The sequence below is a fragment of the Poecilia reticulata genome, chromosome 5 (assembly GCF_904066995.2).
Source record: "Poecilia reticulata chromosome 5, P_reticulata-male-v2, whole genome shotgun sequence".
Classification (NCBI taxonomy): domain Eukaryota; kingdom Metazoa; phylum Chordata; class Actinopteri; order Cyprinodontiformes; family Poeciliidae; genus Poecilia; species Poecilia reticulata.
The window spans coordinates 11672044-11686320 of record NC_088834.1 but is presented as its reverse complement, the minus strand read 5'-3'; the positions used below and the strand labels follow the sequence as shown (position 1 = coordinate 11686320).

Below are 14277 nucleotides of genomic sequence, written 5' to 3'. Positions count from 1 at the left end.
TGAGAAAAAAAGAATTTGAATTAGAAATTAGATTATTAATAAATAATTTAGGCATTTTGTTAACTTTTCTCTACTATGAGCTTGGCTGGAGACTGCAGGTGTAAGGAGGAGCTTTAGTTAAATAGGTGGCGCTATTTCAAGGTAAATACAACTGTGGACTAAAAATAACACAATGGATGTGGAACAGTGATTTGCAGGAAGTTCACTTGTATAGCTCAAAGAGCATAAATTGAAGGCTTTGGAGCGGTCTAGTCAAAGTTCCTATTTAAATACATATGAAGTGCTGTTGCATGATTTTACCACTCAAATCTGACTGCAATAAAATAGTTCTGGAGATCAAGCCAAAATTCCTCCAGGATAACATAAAAGATACATTTCGAGTTGCTGCTTGGTGATAGAAACAGATGTCAAAGACAGATTTTGGCTTGGAAGGGCTAATTGCTACTTTAGAATGGCTTATTCAGGTTATCTTTACCTAATAATGATCTAGATAAACACCAATAACTTTTATTAAAACAGCGTATAAAGATAAACCAATGCCTGTATGCATATTTTGATTTTGGAATATTTCTGTTATGCTTTTTAAATGTCAAAGACATAACCTACACATTCTGCTTCTCTGCTGTAAATATGTCTGAGCCCGCTTCTTTCTCTTTTCTACTTTCCTTTCCTTCTTTTCTTCTTGTCTAAGAAAATGCTGCCAAGCATGCAGCAATCATGAAATTCAAGGACGACAAATAGAAAAATAAATTAACAAGCATCCGAATCAAACAGAAGAATGAAAAATCTTCAAACTGTTTATATGAGAGACTGTTTAGTGGATCCCCTTTGAATCCACCAATGGAGAAAATTCTATTCAACTGAACTGAAGTGAATAATAGGACATACATCTTAAAATCTGTAATATCTGTATTATAGTATAATACTGGTGATTATCACTGGTATGATACATAAAGAAGAAACATCAGCTTACCACATTTATCTTCTTGAATTTTTTTTTAATTAATTTCTTGTCCTTTGCATCTATTCATTCCTGGTCATTTGTGCTGCAAAGGCATATTCAGTGGCAATTACCAATGACAAAAAAAGAATGTAGGACTGTGAATTTGACTGCAATAACAGTCACTGAATCCAGTATTAATGTAAGAGGCGAGTTCGCAGAGCAAACAAGTCCATAAATGATGAAAGGGTGAGCAGACAAGTGAGTCAGAGTAATGGGTGGGTGGGAATTAAAATATGTAAACCTGCAGAGCCTCCACAGATACTGGACACACATCCACTGCATGAGGGAAGGTGGAGTACAGACACCTGGCTACTCTGCTATAATCTGTCTAAAAAGGTTCAAGCAGTAGGAATGTTTTGGTAAAGCAGGCTTCAGCATGCTTATAAGTTATAAGTTTGAATTTGAACTCTTTCCACTTATGCATAATGTATTAAAAATGTTCCTTGACATGCTCAGAGCTTTTAAAATTTTAGAAGCTGACCCTACGTTCAGTTTCATCTCTGGCTAGAGTGATGCGTTCCTCGTTCTTCACTATGCTGCTTATTCTCCAACAAATAATCTGAGATCTTCACAGAACAGCCGGAGACTAAACTGGAGACATTCACTAATCAGATTACTTTTAGGGTCATTTCTTGCACTGGACTGTACTGTAAGATGTTAAACGTGTCTTACTTAAAAACCTTCTTCTTCACAAAATACCCTACTTTGCCTTGGTTTATCACATAGAATCACAATAATCCCTTGAAGTTTGAGGTTATATCTTTATATTATGCAAAAAAGCTCAAAAGGTATGAATAATTTTGCAAGATGCTATAATGACTAAGGTAGTTGGGGACATAAATGCCTTATTTACATAGTTCATAAAACATAAATTTAAAGAAGAATTTGGATTTCTATCTTTTAATCAATATAAAAATTATTCAATTAAGGAAACTAGACAAAAACATTCATTAGCAATAAACCTCAATTACTAGTGTGGGATTGACAGACATTGAGAGTTAAACTACATTTTTAATCAGTTCTGTACATCAGCTGGGAGAGATTCAACTCTCCCAGCTAACTAAGCGTTAGCTTGCAGGTAATTCATTTTCTTAATACTGAGAATGGCTTTCTCAGCTCCAATCAGATTTAATCCGTTTTCTTTAAACTTATTTTCAGTTAAATTATTTTTGCCTGTCTGTGTGATTTAAATATTGTGGAGTAGCAGTTACTGGACAGGTATCGTGATTCAAAAATTACATTTCCAGTAGATATGAAGTTCTGATTGAACAAAACAGCACAAAACTCGGATGTTACTTTCCTCATACGTTACAAACGACACATTTATTGGGGCTCCGTCTGTTTTTAAGCCCATTTCCTAACAGCTTTCTCGCCTATCAATATGACCTTTAGCAAACCACGCATGGGAAGCAATATTCATGATGAAAAACTCAATTTGAAAGGAAGTCGCAGTTGCTAAAAAGTTACTTGGTACCTAAATAAGCTCCAAACTACCTGTGGCAAAAAATGATAAGCTGCAAAAGGAAAACTGAACTAAAAGTATTTGAGATATAAACAGCGTTTAATTTCTAAAACCGCCACAAGCTGTCACTGTGGCACCACAGACAAAAAGAATAAGTGGCCTCAGTCTGAATATTCACCGTTTGTCAGGCTTAATACATATTCTAATACTCAAGGATTACTCAGCAATGCTCCCAGGCATATTATTTTTGGCACCTCTTCTTTTTGATAATAATCATCTCTATCTTCACACACACAGACAGTCGCATTTGCAAGCCACTTTCCTTTGGGTTATTTGGCAGAAAAACCCTGAGCAGCAAAGGTGTCAAAGCAAATGGCAGGGATTGATATTCCCAGGATGATGAATAATGATGGTGATACAAATGGAGGTGGTGAGACGCAGCACTCAGTTAGCCAAGAACATAGTTTGGATGGCACCAAATCATCCAATCTCCTTATCTAGTGGCTCAGTATTGAGTATTTAATTATGATTTCAGCCAATTTTCAAGCTCCTTCTAATTAATAAGAGAGCTATTAGCTTGTTTTGTTTAACTATGTGTTGTTTTTAAGACTAAATCTGAAATAAAAACTATCTGATAAGCGCCAATATAAAATATTGTGCATTTAAAATTAAACTCGCGTTGAGTTTTAACACTGGAAACACAAAATAAAAGCCACCAAGTTTATAGCATATCTGAACAGACCGGAGGGAAATAAGAGCATGTGTGTGTATATTCTGTCTGACAAGCACAGTCACTCTAAATGTCCTTCCCTTGATCTTCAATCTCGTTCATTAATAGCGCCACCTCAACAGTCATCAGTATGTATGAAACTAAATCAATATCAACACTCTAGTGCTAGAAAGAGGGAAAAATGTTGGTATTAGAGCCAAGGTTGAAGCAAAGACTTGACAATAATACAAACCAAGTTTAGTTTTTACTTCAAAATCTTCTCCTGGCTCAGACTTGGGGACACAATGGCAAACCATTTGAAGGACAAACTGTGTTCAGATAAACCCCAGCCTGCAGGACCTCTTTTAAATTCAGGTGATGTACATTAAATCCTTACTCGCGCTCTTTAGTGATTGTAAATGGTGATGTTCAATTATTGCCAATATAGCAAGGCTGCCGTTGGAAAGGCTTTTCTCTCCTAAAAGAACTGTATCATTCAGACTTATAACATTGCACATTTAAAAAAAAATTACAAATAAAATAAAACACGAGACAAGACAAAATGAGTTCTGTGACATTTTTGAAAAAAAATTGAGGACCTGAGCACAAAGACTCATTTCTTCAAATTTGGTGGTTTGGGCTTATTTTACAGTACAGTTACATAAAATACTGAATCACAGTCTCAGCACAATTTTCAATTGTAGAGTGAGAACTACAAAAATACTGCCAGAATTCAACATTTGATTAATAAAAAAAGGTATTTATAAGAGGCATTTATAAGAGGTGTTTTTTGTGATTTGTTTGCTTTTTTAGTAAATAATCTCATGAATAAACATATGCATGAAAAGGATCACAGTAAAAGGACTGGGTATAGGAAATAGTATATTTTATCAAGTTTTATTTCGATTTAGTAAATTTTTAACCATGATGTAACTTTAATTTGGCACATTGACAGATACTTAAGATTTTCATTAAAAACAAGTAATGATAATAAAAATTATGTTTTTTTGTGGGTTTTTTTTGCACCTTTCAGGACACAAAAGGACACGTTACAAGACAAAAAAAAATCTATTCATGAATATACTGAAAAACAATTTTATAGAAAAAAAAGAAAACAAAACAAAGAGATTACAAAAAAAAGCCTAATGGAAACAGATGAGCTTTCAGTTGTGATTTGAAAGTAGAGAAAGTAAATTTTGTGAATGTCTGAAGGTTTCAGAGTTGGGGATCAGAGTGAGAAAAGGGTCTGTTCCCCGCGGTGCAAAGCCTAAGTAGCTTTAGATGTACATCATAGTAAAATCTTTTTCACTGTCAGTAAATGGGCTTCCATGTCTTAATCAAGGTGGCTTTGAATCACGAGGAGTCGGCTCATTAACAATCTCGAGTCGTGTTTGATCTTTCTATTTGTAACATTTTAACTAACCATTGAAATGACCCAACATAAAGTTGTGTCCATTGTGGGGAACGAAAGATGTTAAAATATAATGAGGGTCGACAAATGTGAGTGTGCTAATGAGTGCCGCATTGAAACATGCTGCTTTAATTAAGATGTTATGTTAAGGGAAATATGCTGTTTCAACTGAACAGAGCAAGTTTCAGTCTCTCACTTTATTCAGTGCAGATTAAACCTTTTTCATTTGAAAACGTAACAAGATAATTACTTCTTATTTTAAATGCACTGATATATGTATATCACTCATACAGGTCAAAAATTCATACATATAAATTATTTCTAAAATGAAGTTTGTTAATTTTTTTATTGAGTATTTTTGGCTTCTTCAACAACATCTATACACATACATATCAGGTGTGCATTTTTCATGTTAATTTTGGCCCTTTGATGATGCATTTGAACAGCTGCTATATTCAGCTGTTTGACCCTGTATTTCAAAGTCATAAACCAGTTAATATGACTTTGAAATATGTTGCACAACTTCACAGATTTTATAATCAAGAACAGAAAGTTTGTCTCATTATTGTTAAACTACACTTGTAGTGTGGAGTTTATAGACACTCATCATGGCCTTAAAATGTCAAATTAATTTTAGGCTGTTAGTGATTTGTTTACATTTTCATGAATTTGTTTTCTTCTTGTTGTTTTTAAATGAGCTTTAATGGTTCTTCCAAGAAGAGTCAAATGTCCAGTTAGAAATATGTCAGAATCTTATTCACAGCTAAACACAGCATGTAAATAGCATTGAACTAAATAATAATGTGGGTGTATATTTGCATTTGAGCTGCATTAAATGTTGGCCCTGTGTACATATTCAGAAATCTGCAAAATTTTATTGCATTGCCAAAGAACAATTTACATATATAATTAAAAGAAACAAAATGAAAAACATTGACGCTTAGAATGAGTGAAAAAGGTTATTGCTACAGTTTTCAGCCGACGTTGTTCAGGGATGTAAGTTCATGATGCGCGTTCTTGTCTTCTTCAGCAAACTTGTTCAAATAATTAATTCGGGTCGCTCTTGGTTTACTCAGTTTTTACAGTATCTTAATACATTTCCAGCATTTCTTAAATTCTGCATCTGCAGCTTATTTAAAACTGTGACATTTTCTTGTATTTTGGATCTTACTGTACGTTCTCCATTTTATTTGAACTATTGTTGCCATTATTTCTGTGCATCTTTGTTGTTTCCATTTGCATGTCACTTTGCTGCTAGATTTACCCACACAGGGACAAGTAAAAGATTATTTTATTACGTTATTCCTCTTTTACATCCTGTCTAATCAAGGATTTTGTACATGTATCCATCCTGTTCAAAGCAGAGCTCTCTTCCTAGTGATAAAGTGGATGAGTGTGAGTGGGTTTGTGTGTCTCTAACCTGATGAGGCACAAGACCGAGAGACGTGGGAGGCTCGTTCATTCTGTCGTCACTGCTGCTGGCCACTGCGTAGCCCCTAAAAATAGAAAATACCCTCAGTAAGTTTATGTGTTTTCATAAATCTTAAACATTCCCTGAAATAAAGCTTAAAAACACACAATAAACTCTGAATAACAGACAATCATTGAGCTCAGAAAATCCAATGGCTATGAAAGAAAATTATGAAAATATAGAAGCATCCTGAATGCATTGTTGAATTCAAAAAAACCATTGCCTAAATTGTGAGTTTAATCCCTTCAAATTCAACTTCAAATATTTAAATGACAGTCCAAAAGTAAGGCAATACAATAAGTGAGGGAATTTCAAAGAAATAAATGAAAAACCAGTAATATTTGTGACAGATCTTTGAGACAATTTTCAAACAACTACTTTCAGAGTTCTGTTTTTTGTTTTTTTGTTGTTTTTTTTTTACAAAGAAAGTCATATCCAGTGACCAAACATTTTTGTTTTCATATTTACAAACCTCTAAATAAAATTGAACTTTTGAAAAAGCAAAGCAAACTTCTGTGTGTCAATCGTCCATGAAGATGAGCTATAAGCTGCAAGCAGGGTGCACTATATAATCCATCACTGCTGTTTGTTGTGTTTTTTTTGTTTTTTTTATCATGTTGCCCCAATGACCTTGTCGCAATGCAGTGGGCCCCCTACTGCTCCCAGCCATCAGAAAGGGATATAAATATTAGTTTTTGTCTGAAATATCAGATTTTGAACAATCCATCAGAACATGAATTAAAAAAACTGCACACACACAATTGAAACCAAATCAATCAATCAATCAATCAAATTTTATTTGTATAGCACATTTCAGCAGCAAGGCATTTCAAAGTGCTTTACATAATTAAAATAAAAACAGCATGTGACGGTGAATAAACAGAAAGACAGATTTTTTTTAAAGAAAAAGAAAAAGGTTAAAAAAGATAAAAACATTAAAACACGCACCCCAGAGTTTTAGTTAAAACGCCATTTAACAAGGATAAATGTTTACATAGAGTGTATAAAAATATCACTGTCAACATAAAATAGGACTAACAAATTTTTGCTAAATGCCAGGTTTTATTTATTTTAATCAAAATCAGAAATTCACATACGCTAAGTTAACTTTTTAAAAATTTGGTAAGTCTCAGATGATGACGCCATTAAGCATTTGATTGGTTAATTCACAAAATTTTAATTAAATGGAGGCCCACTCATGGCTGTATCTTAAGACAACACCACAAACACACAGCTTCCTTGTGTGACATGAGAAATCAGCGAAAAATCAAGAGAACTGTGAACCTCCACAAGTCTGGTTGATCTTTAGGTGCAATTTCAAGATGTGCAAATCAAAATCCAGAACAAAAGCAAAACAGATTGTCAAGATGCTGTCAGAAGCCTTTAAAAGAGTGTCAGTCTGCAAAGTGACAAAAAACCCACACTGGAAGCCCACTCAGCAAGGAAGAAGCTTTTACTCAAAAAGCAACATATAAAGAAAGCTTGATTACCGTTTTGAAATGCCCTGCAGTAAAAAGAGATACTTTTTCAGAGACATGTTCTTATATTTTGATGAAAGTAAACTTGAAGTGCTTGAAGCTTACAAGCCTAAGGACATCATCTCAGAGCCCCTTCTTCATTGTCAAGTCTCTAGCCGGTTAATATCAGGTGGGTGTGTTTCCATTGGCGTTGTGTTCCTCACTAAGTGGGAGTGAACGTAGGCAGGAACAACGTGGAGAAAATGGGGAAGCGTCTGCGTGTCGTGAATGCGTTCCGTGTCCAGTTGATTATGTATGCATCTTTCCACAACTGATAAAAACCAACACTTATGGTCTAGTTGCAGATCTAAAGTGGTGGTTGAGATGCTGCTGTTGAAGTAAATCAACAATGCTATCTGCTGACAATCAGTTCGACTTGTGAGCAATACCCAGAGTTTGGCTTGTACCACCCCAAAGGGGGTTCTGAAAACCACTCAGTATCTCCAGATATATACAAATCTGGCCGGGTTGATTGGAGAAGAACCAAGCCACACCCACAGAGAAGAAGCTGTGAAGTATGGGATGGCAAGTTCATTTTGTGGGGTTTTTTGTTGTTGTTGGTTTTTTTTTTTTTTTGCTTTGATAGGGACTGGTGTACTTCACAAAATAGAAGGGATCATAAAAAAGAGCATTGTGTGGACTAAAAGGAAAATCTACTATCTAAACTGTAAGTAAACTTTGAAAAATGCAGGAAAAAAACTCTGAAAGTAAGGTTATGTTCCTTTTCAGTCAATGTATGTAAACATCTGGTTTTAACTATATGGGTGTTCCTCTTTCAGCCCAACATGCTTTTCCATGGTAGCTTTTTGCACTTCTGAGATGTATTCCAAATAGAAAGCAACACATAATTCAAACTTGGCATGAGTACAAAAAGACACTGAGCTTATTTGTGCTTTCAGATCTCAAATGCAGACAGAAGGAACACTTGAGCTTTTGTATGAGCTCCATGACTACGAGTAAACCTAACCAGTTTGAAAAAAAACTTTTCTTCATGCGAACAACAATTATCAACATTTCACATTTCACACTGAGTTGACAGTGGTTTTACAAAGTCAGTGTCTGTCAAACTGCTTGAATACCTAAGTGCCAATTATGTGCGTCTCGGAACTGAGAAATAAATATGCGCTATTGTGGACTTCTGGGGATAAAAGCACAATTTGAGCGGGTTAAAACGCAACAAAAAGAACATGCATTGAGTGCCAACTTAAAAGAAGTAGATCTTATTGGAAAGACTGAAGCAAGATACCCCTAACAGCAAAGGCAGCACAAGAAAACTCATTCTGGTCTTTGCTCTGGAAGCTTTTCATTCTAGAAGGAAAGAACAGCTGCGTAACAGCATACTGTATTTCAAAACACTCTAAGATAAAATAGCCATCCCATCAGGCCCGGCAAGTGGCCTCTTTAGTACAAACACACACTTGCACAACTCTATTCTTTTATAGAGACACACCGGTGCACATGACTACACACTCGATAGGCAGGAAAACATCTCCTTCAACGTTGTGCAAAAAGGATGAACTAGGTGCAGAAAATATCGAGCAACCACAGATCTTAAAGAGAACTTAAGAGTTCACTGAACCTTGGTGTCAAAAGGGGGGGGGAAAATCTAAAACAGTAGTGACACAAATGCCTGCAGCACAGTAAAACATCAGCTGAAGCGCTCCTCCATCAATAAGACAACGTCATCAAAGTTCACTTCAAAATCAAACAGCTGCTGGTGCTAAGGGCTGCTTCCTCAGGCAGTAATCTGTACAATTCCTTCAAAAGTGCATCATTCACTTCACATTCAGATGTAAAGGATATTAGAAGCAAAAGTATGGATTCTTATTTCTCTTTATCATGGTGTTTAGTGAGAACTATTTGAACTATTTGAAGAAAAATGCATCCCTCAAATGGGAAGAATGGGATGAAAACCCTCAAGTGAAATTATTGATTTGCTTCATGAATAAAAACAAGAGTAGCCATCTGGGAGCTTCCCAAAGGACAGCTCAGTGAGAGGGTGATTGGCTGCTTGATGACAGAATATCAGGACATCAGGGACCTGCACTACAAAGCAGGTTTAATGGCTTACTGAGGAGAAGCTTTGGATGCTGTAGATTTTCTGTATCACAAAGCTGCAGCATAAACTGTTTCGCTCCATCACTGTATTTATGTTTACAGCAGGGCAGACTTTGATATAAGATAAAAACCATAAGTATATTGAGAGATATTTACACAAAGCCTTAAACAAAATCAAATAACTCAAAAATAAATGTAACCTGATGAACATTATGAGCCGATGTTTATTCTTCTTTGAAGTATAAATCTGAACCGCAACAGATTTATTTCTGATTTATGCAAACGAGGGCACGAGAACCTGAAACACACAAAGCTGATTGGCTCTAACCACGAACAGCAAGTCAAATTCTGAGAATTTTTTTGTTTAATCAAAGCATTAAAAATGAGCACTGCCATGGGGCGACTGCAGCTCAGTGGGGAGAGTTGACGTTTTGCAATCAGAAGATTTTGGACTGGAGTTTAGTTTCTCCCTGTCACTTGTTGATCTGCCCCTAAGAAAAAGACTTAATGCCAAGTCACATACCAATCTGTGTATCAGTGTGTAATTGTGTGCACATTATAAAGTGCAACTAAGTGAATGTGGCATAGTGTAAAGCGCTTTAACTGAATTAACCATTTTTTTCTACCCATAAACCAACACTATTATGATTTGATATGTTGTTGTTTTTTTAGTTCAGAAAACACATATAAGGTCATATGCATGATTAACTAAATGGAGATAATCTTGAAATAATTTAAATTCTAGAATTTACTGATCTGTTTTGCGAAACCGGCTGATACTAAGGTAATTTTTTAACAAAAATATTTACATTAGAGAATCAAGTGACCAAGTCACTTAGGATAATGTTGGGGACACGTACCCTTCACTGTGTTGTAGGATGGACACCATCAGCTCCACAGCCAAAGCTCCAGCGATCATGGCAAGGCCTGGTCTGCTGACGGTGCACTGCTGATCCAAGGTCCGATCCCTGGTCGACTATTCACAAAAAACAGAGGACGGAAAACACTAACTCAATCATTTTAAATAAAGCCTGACACATTCAGTGAAAGTAAAGAATAACAGCACCAGCGCAAATGGCTTTTAAGTAGAAGAAAATCTCCTTTGCATGACGCTGATGTCTGAAAGTACTGAGGGCAAATTCATGATCACAAGCTGTTGAGACGCATTGGCAGGCGCTGTTGCACTTCCATCTCAGTAGGCTTTTATTGATGCAACCATGTTTTTATAAACGGCACCATTAGCTTGTCCCTCTCATTGACTGCAGGGCCATCTATCCAGTCAATAGACGGAAAGATGAGCCATTAGTGTCTGCAAAAATTGCACTTTATCAAATAGTAATTGTACTATAAATGCTGTTGATCAGCAACAGATGGAAAGGAAAACTTGTTAGAGTCCAGAGGCTTGTCTCATTTCCTTATGAAGGCTGATCGGTGTCACTGTAATGAGATATTTGTAACAACAGCCAGAAGTCTACAAAACAAAGCGACTTGTATCAGCAATACATTATTGACATTTTTCCCTATTCATTCCCCCAAACTGAAACTATTCTACATGTAAATTTCAGTGAAAGCAGCCCGTTGGCTCTAATTCTGATGATAATATTACTATAATCTGTGACTGGGGGTGGTATTTGTAGAAGTCGAGGCAGAATAAAGCAGGTTTATAGAAAATGGCTTTGGCCTTTCATAGCTGATGAACGCAGCTCAAACAATACTCACATTAAAAGGTAATGAGGGAGGGTAAAAAAAAAGACAAAAGGGTGAAAACAAAGGCTGTCAGAGGACAAAAGCAGGATGTGGGGGATGGAAAAAGTAAGATTTTTCTGAAGTGTATAGGCTGAGTTAGGTCCACATTATGCCAAAATGTTAGGAATAAATGTGTGATTTTTCTTTAAAGCAAGCGGAAACAATTAGATGGGCAAAAAGAAACTCTTATGTAGAAACTGCAAAAAATAATCCGCACTGAAACTAGTTATTGGACTGGATCAGTTTGGTTTAAAAATATTCAATCTGTCTTTTCTGTCCCCAGCAGATTTATAATAGAGAGTTGTAAGACTAAATAATTCTAAATAATTCTCCTAAGTATGTTGCTGCTGGAATACAGAGTTATCAGAACGATTGCAATTGTGTTACTTATAACGCATAAATACACTTTGATCTAAATCATTTCACCAGAGCTCTGGTTGTTTGTTTAGGGTTAATGTCCTGCTGGAAGACGAACCTCCATCCAAGTTTTAAGCTTTATGCAGCTTCTAAAAGGCTTTTTTCTGGATTTTCCCTGGAATTATGTCATCTTCCTATAAAACCTGACCACCTCTCCTGGTGGTGGTCCAAGAAAACCACCGCCAGTTCATGCTGCAGTGATGGTGTTTGCATATTCAGGATGAAGCATGTAGACCAAACAATATCAGCAATACTGTTTGGCCTATATGCCATTTTGGTTGTGTTGGTCTATCGCATAAAACTCTAACTAAATACATTGAAGTTTGTGGTTATTACATGACAACATGTGAAAAGATTCAAGAGGTGTGACCAGTTTTCCAAGACACAATGTGCACTGCTGCAGAATGTGTGTTTTATGAGGTGGTTGTATGGATGTTAAGAGCTTTTCTCACGTCTCCTGGAGCGACAACATCATTGCAGAAGTAGCAGCCCAACTTGTGCCCTGGGATGTTGGAGAACAGAGAGGATCCTGGGACACCGGGCGCAGCTCCGGCCGGAGTGGAAGATGATGAGGAAGCAGAGGAACAGGAAGTAGAGGAGTCTGTAGCCGTGGAAACACTTTGACTGATGGGAGGTTTCTTTAGACCATGTCGCATTACAACGAACGTGTCGAAGCCTAAAGCAGCATTCACCACGAGCTGAGGAGAGAAAGATGATGACATGGTTATTAAGATGTCTTTTTTTCATTGAATACAAGAACATTTTACACAAATATTGTGCATTAAAATTTGAAAAAATAGATTAAAAGAAGCTTGTTTCTTATTTATTGAAAACCTTGTGAATGTCAGGGAAGCATTTGAAAAAAGGATTAGTTGTGGTGTTACATTTTCTTTGATTTATATATTGTCCAAGTTGGTAAAAAAAAAAAAAAGTTATTGATGACATCCAATTTCTGGCCTGTGTGAAAATTCAGTGCCTCATTTGATTTGAAGATGCATGTACTTGGTTGAATGTTCCGAGGACAAACAAGCACAATCAAGTTCTGTACAGGCATAATAAAAAAAACAAAAAACATCTGATGACTTGGTAGATCACCAACAGATGATTCCTAGGAGGAGTGATAAGGGCAGCCAAACAGAGTCAACATAAAGCAATGAATGACATGGTCTTTGCTATTGTACCATTTTGAGATACTGTTTCTAAGATATTTATTCAATATTAGGAAAAATTTCCAATTTCTGCAGTAACCTGCAGAAATTGCAGGTTACTGCACCTGTGGTGCGTGACGAAAATCAGATCCTTTATTCATCAGAGCAATGCAGCTGACAGAGGACATTCTTTATTTCTACTGTGACTGCCCACCAATCTGCAGCCTTCACATTTTAAATGTCCTTCTGTTTTCACTCCTGTGTTATGACAGTTCATAATGTCTTGGCCGAAGCTACGCAGTAAGAAAAAAGAAAGAAAAAAAGATCAATTGTGTAAAAAGATACAGCTCTGTCAACTCTACAACTTTGCTTACTTCCAAATAATACCAAAATTAATAAAAGTATGGTGGTGTGCATGGAATCAGTGACTCAGGACTCTTTTCACCTCATTAGTTTACTTCTCTCAGTCTGTTAACTTCATGAATTTATCATTGTATAAATGCTTTCTGTGTCTCTGCTCTCCAATTTTGTCTACAATGATCTGGTTTTTAGTGTCATCTAAAACACCAACACCACAGGAAAGTAGCATATTAGTTAACTTAGTTAACATAAGCAATGCTTCATAATGTGCACCATCTCTAATAACAAGAGCTGATTTTAAAAAAAGCAGCCTCATCTCACAAAAGACCCAGTGACTGCTGAGCTGAGCCATCCATTAAAAAAAACTAATCAGCAAAGTAAACACTTCACTGTGCAGCAAAATAGGAGGAGCAACACAAGTTCCTGGCTTTATGCTCAAAATAACTGATTTATAATAGAAAAATATAAGGAAAATAAATAGTAAGAGTCGCACTTCAGTGTTAAGTAAAAGCAGAATAATGACTGTCACAGCAACGATTTCCTTTGTTCTTCTAAGATCTCTATCTATATACTGCAAGTAATGGTCATAAACCCTGATTAGTTGCTGCGTAACATAATTCTAGAAATGCTGCAACCAAAACAGGAAATTACAACATTGCATTTCGCGCAAATTAGAATAGGTTTATTGTCAATCCAAGGTAATTCACATAGACTTTCACATGTAATTTTCATAACATGTTCACAACAAGTGGTGTTTTACATTTTAAGAGCCATTGCTGACATAAAGCCAGTGTAAATTCTTATAGTGAAAGGCTTTCTATACTGTCTAATATGGAAAACCCTTCGTCAGACCTTTGTGCCGTAAACAGCTGTTTCCTGTGACAATGGTGGTGGAAGAGAGCCGCCCATCAAATGTACAATATGCACTAATGAGTTAAAAGTGGCCAAAAAGCCTCACAAAGCATTATGATAATT

The 14277-nt window shown here is 36.1% G+C and overlaps 1 protein-coding gene across 3 annotated transcripts in view; it reads right to left on the bottom strand.

Annotated features, from left to right (window-relative positions):
• The window catches only part of atg7 (ATG7 autophagy related 7 homolog (S. cerevisiae)), a 71540-nt gene that overhangs the window by 37318 nt on the left and 19945 nt on the right, over positions 1-14277 (bottom strand). For all 3 annotated transcript variants that reach the window (XM_017304973.2, XM_017304972.2, XM_008408544.3), the window contains exons 14-16: positions 12247-12492; positions 10492-10607; positions 6006-6081 (exon numbers count right to left, since the gene is read on the bottom strand). In XM_017304973.2, coding sequence (XP_017160462.1) covers positions 6006-6081; positions 10492-10607; positions 12247-12492 — 438 coding nt within the window. The remainder of the gene's footprint in view (positions 1-6005; positions 6082-10491; positions 10608-12246; positions 12493-14277) is intronic.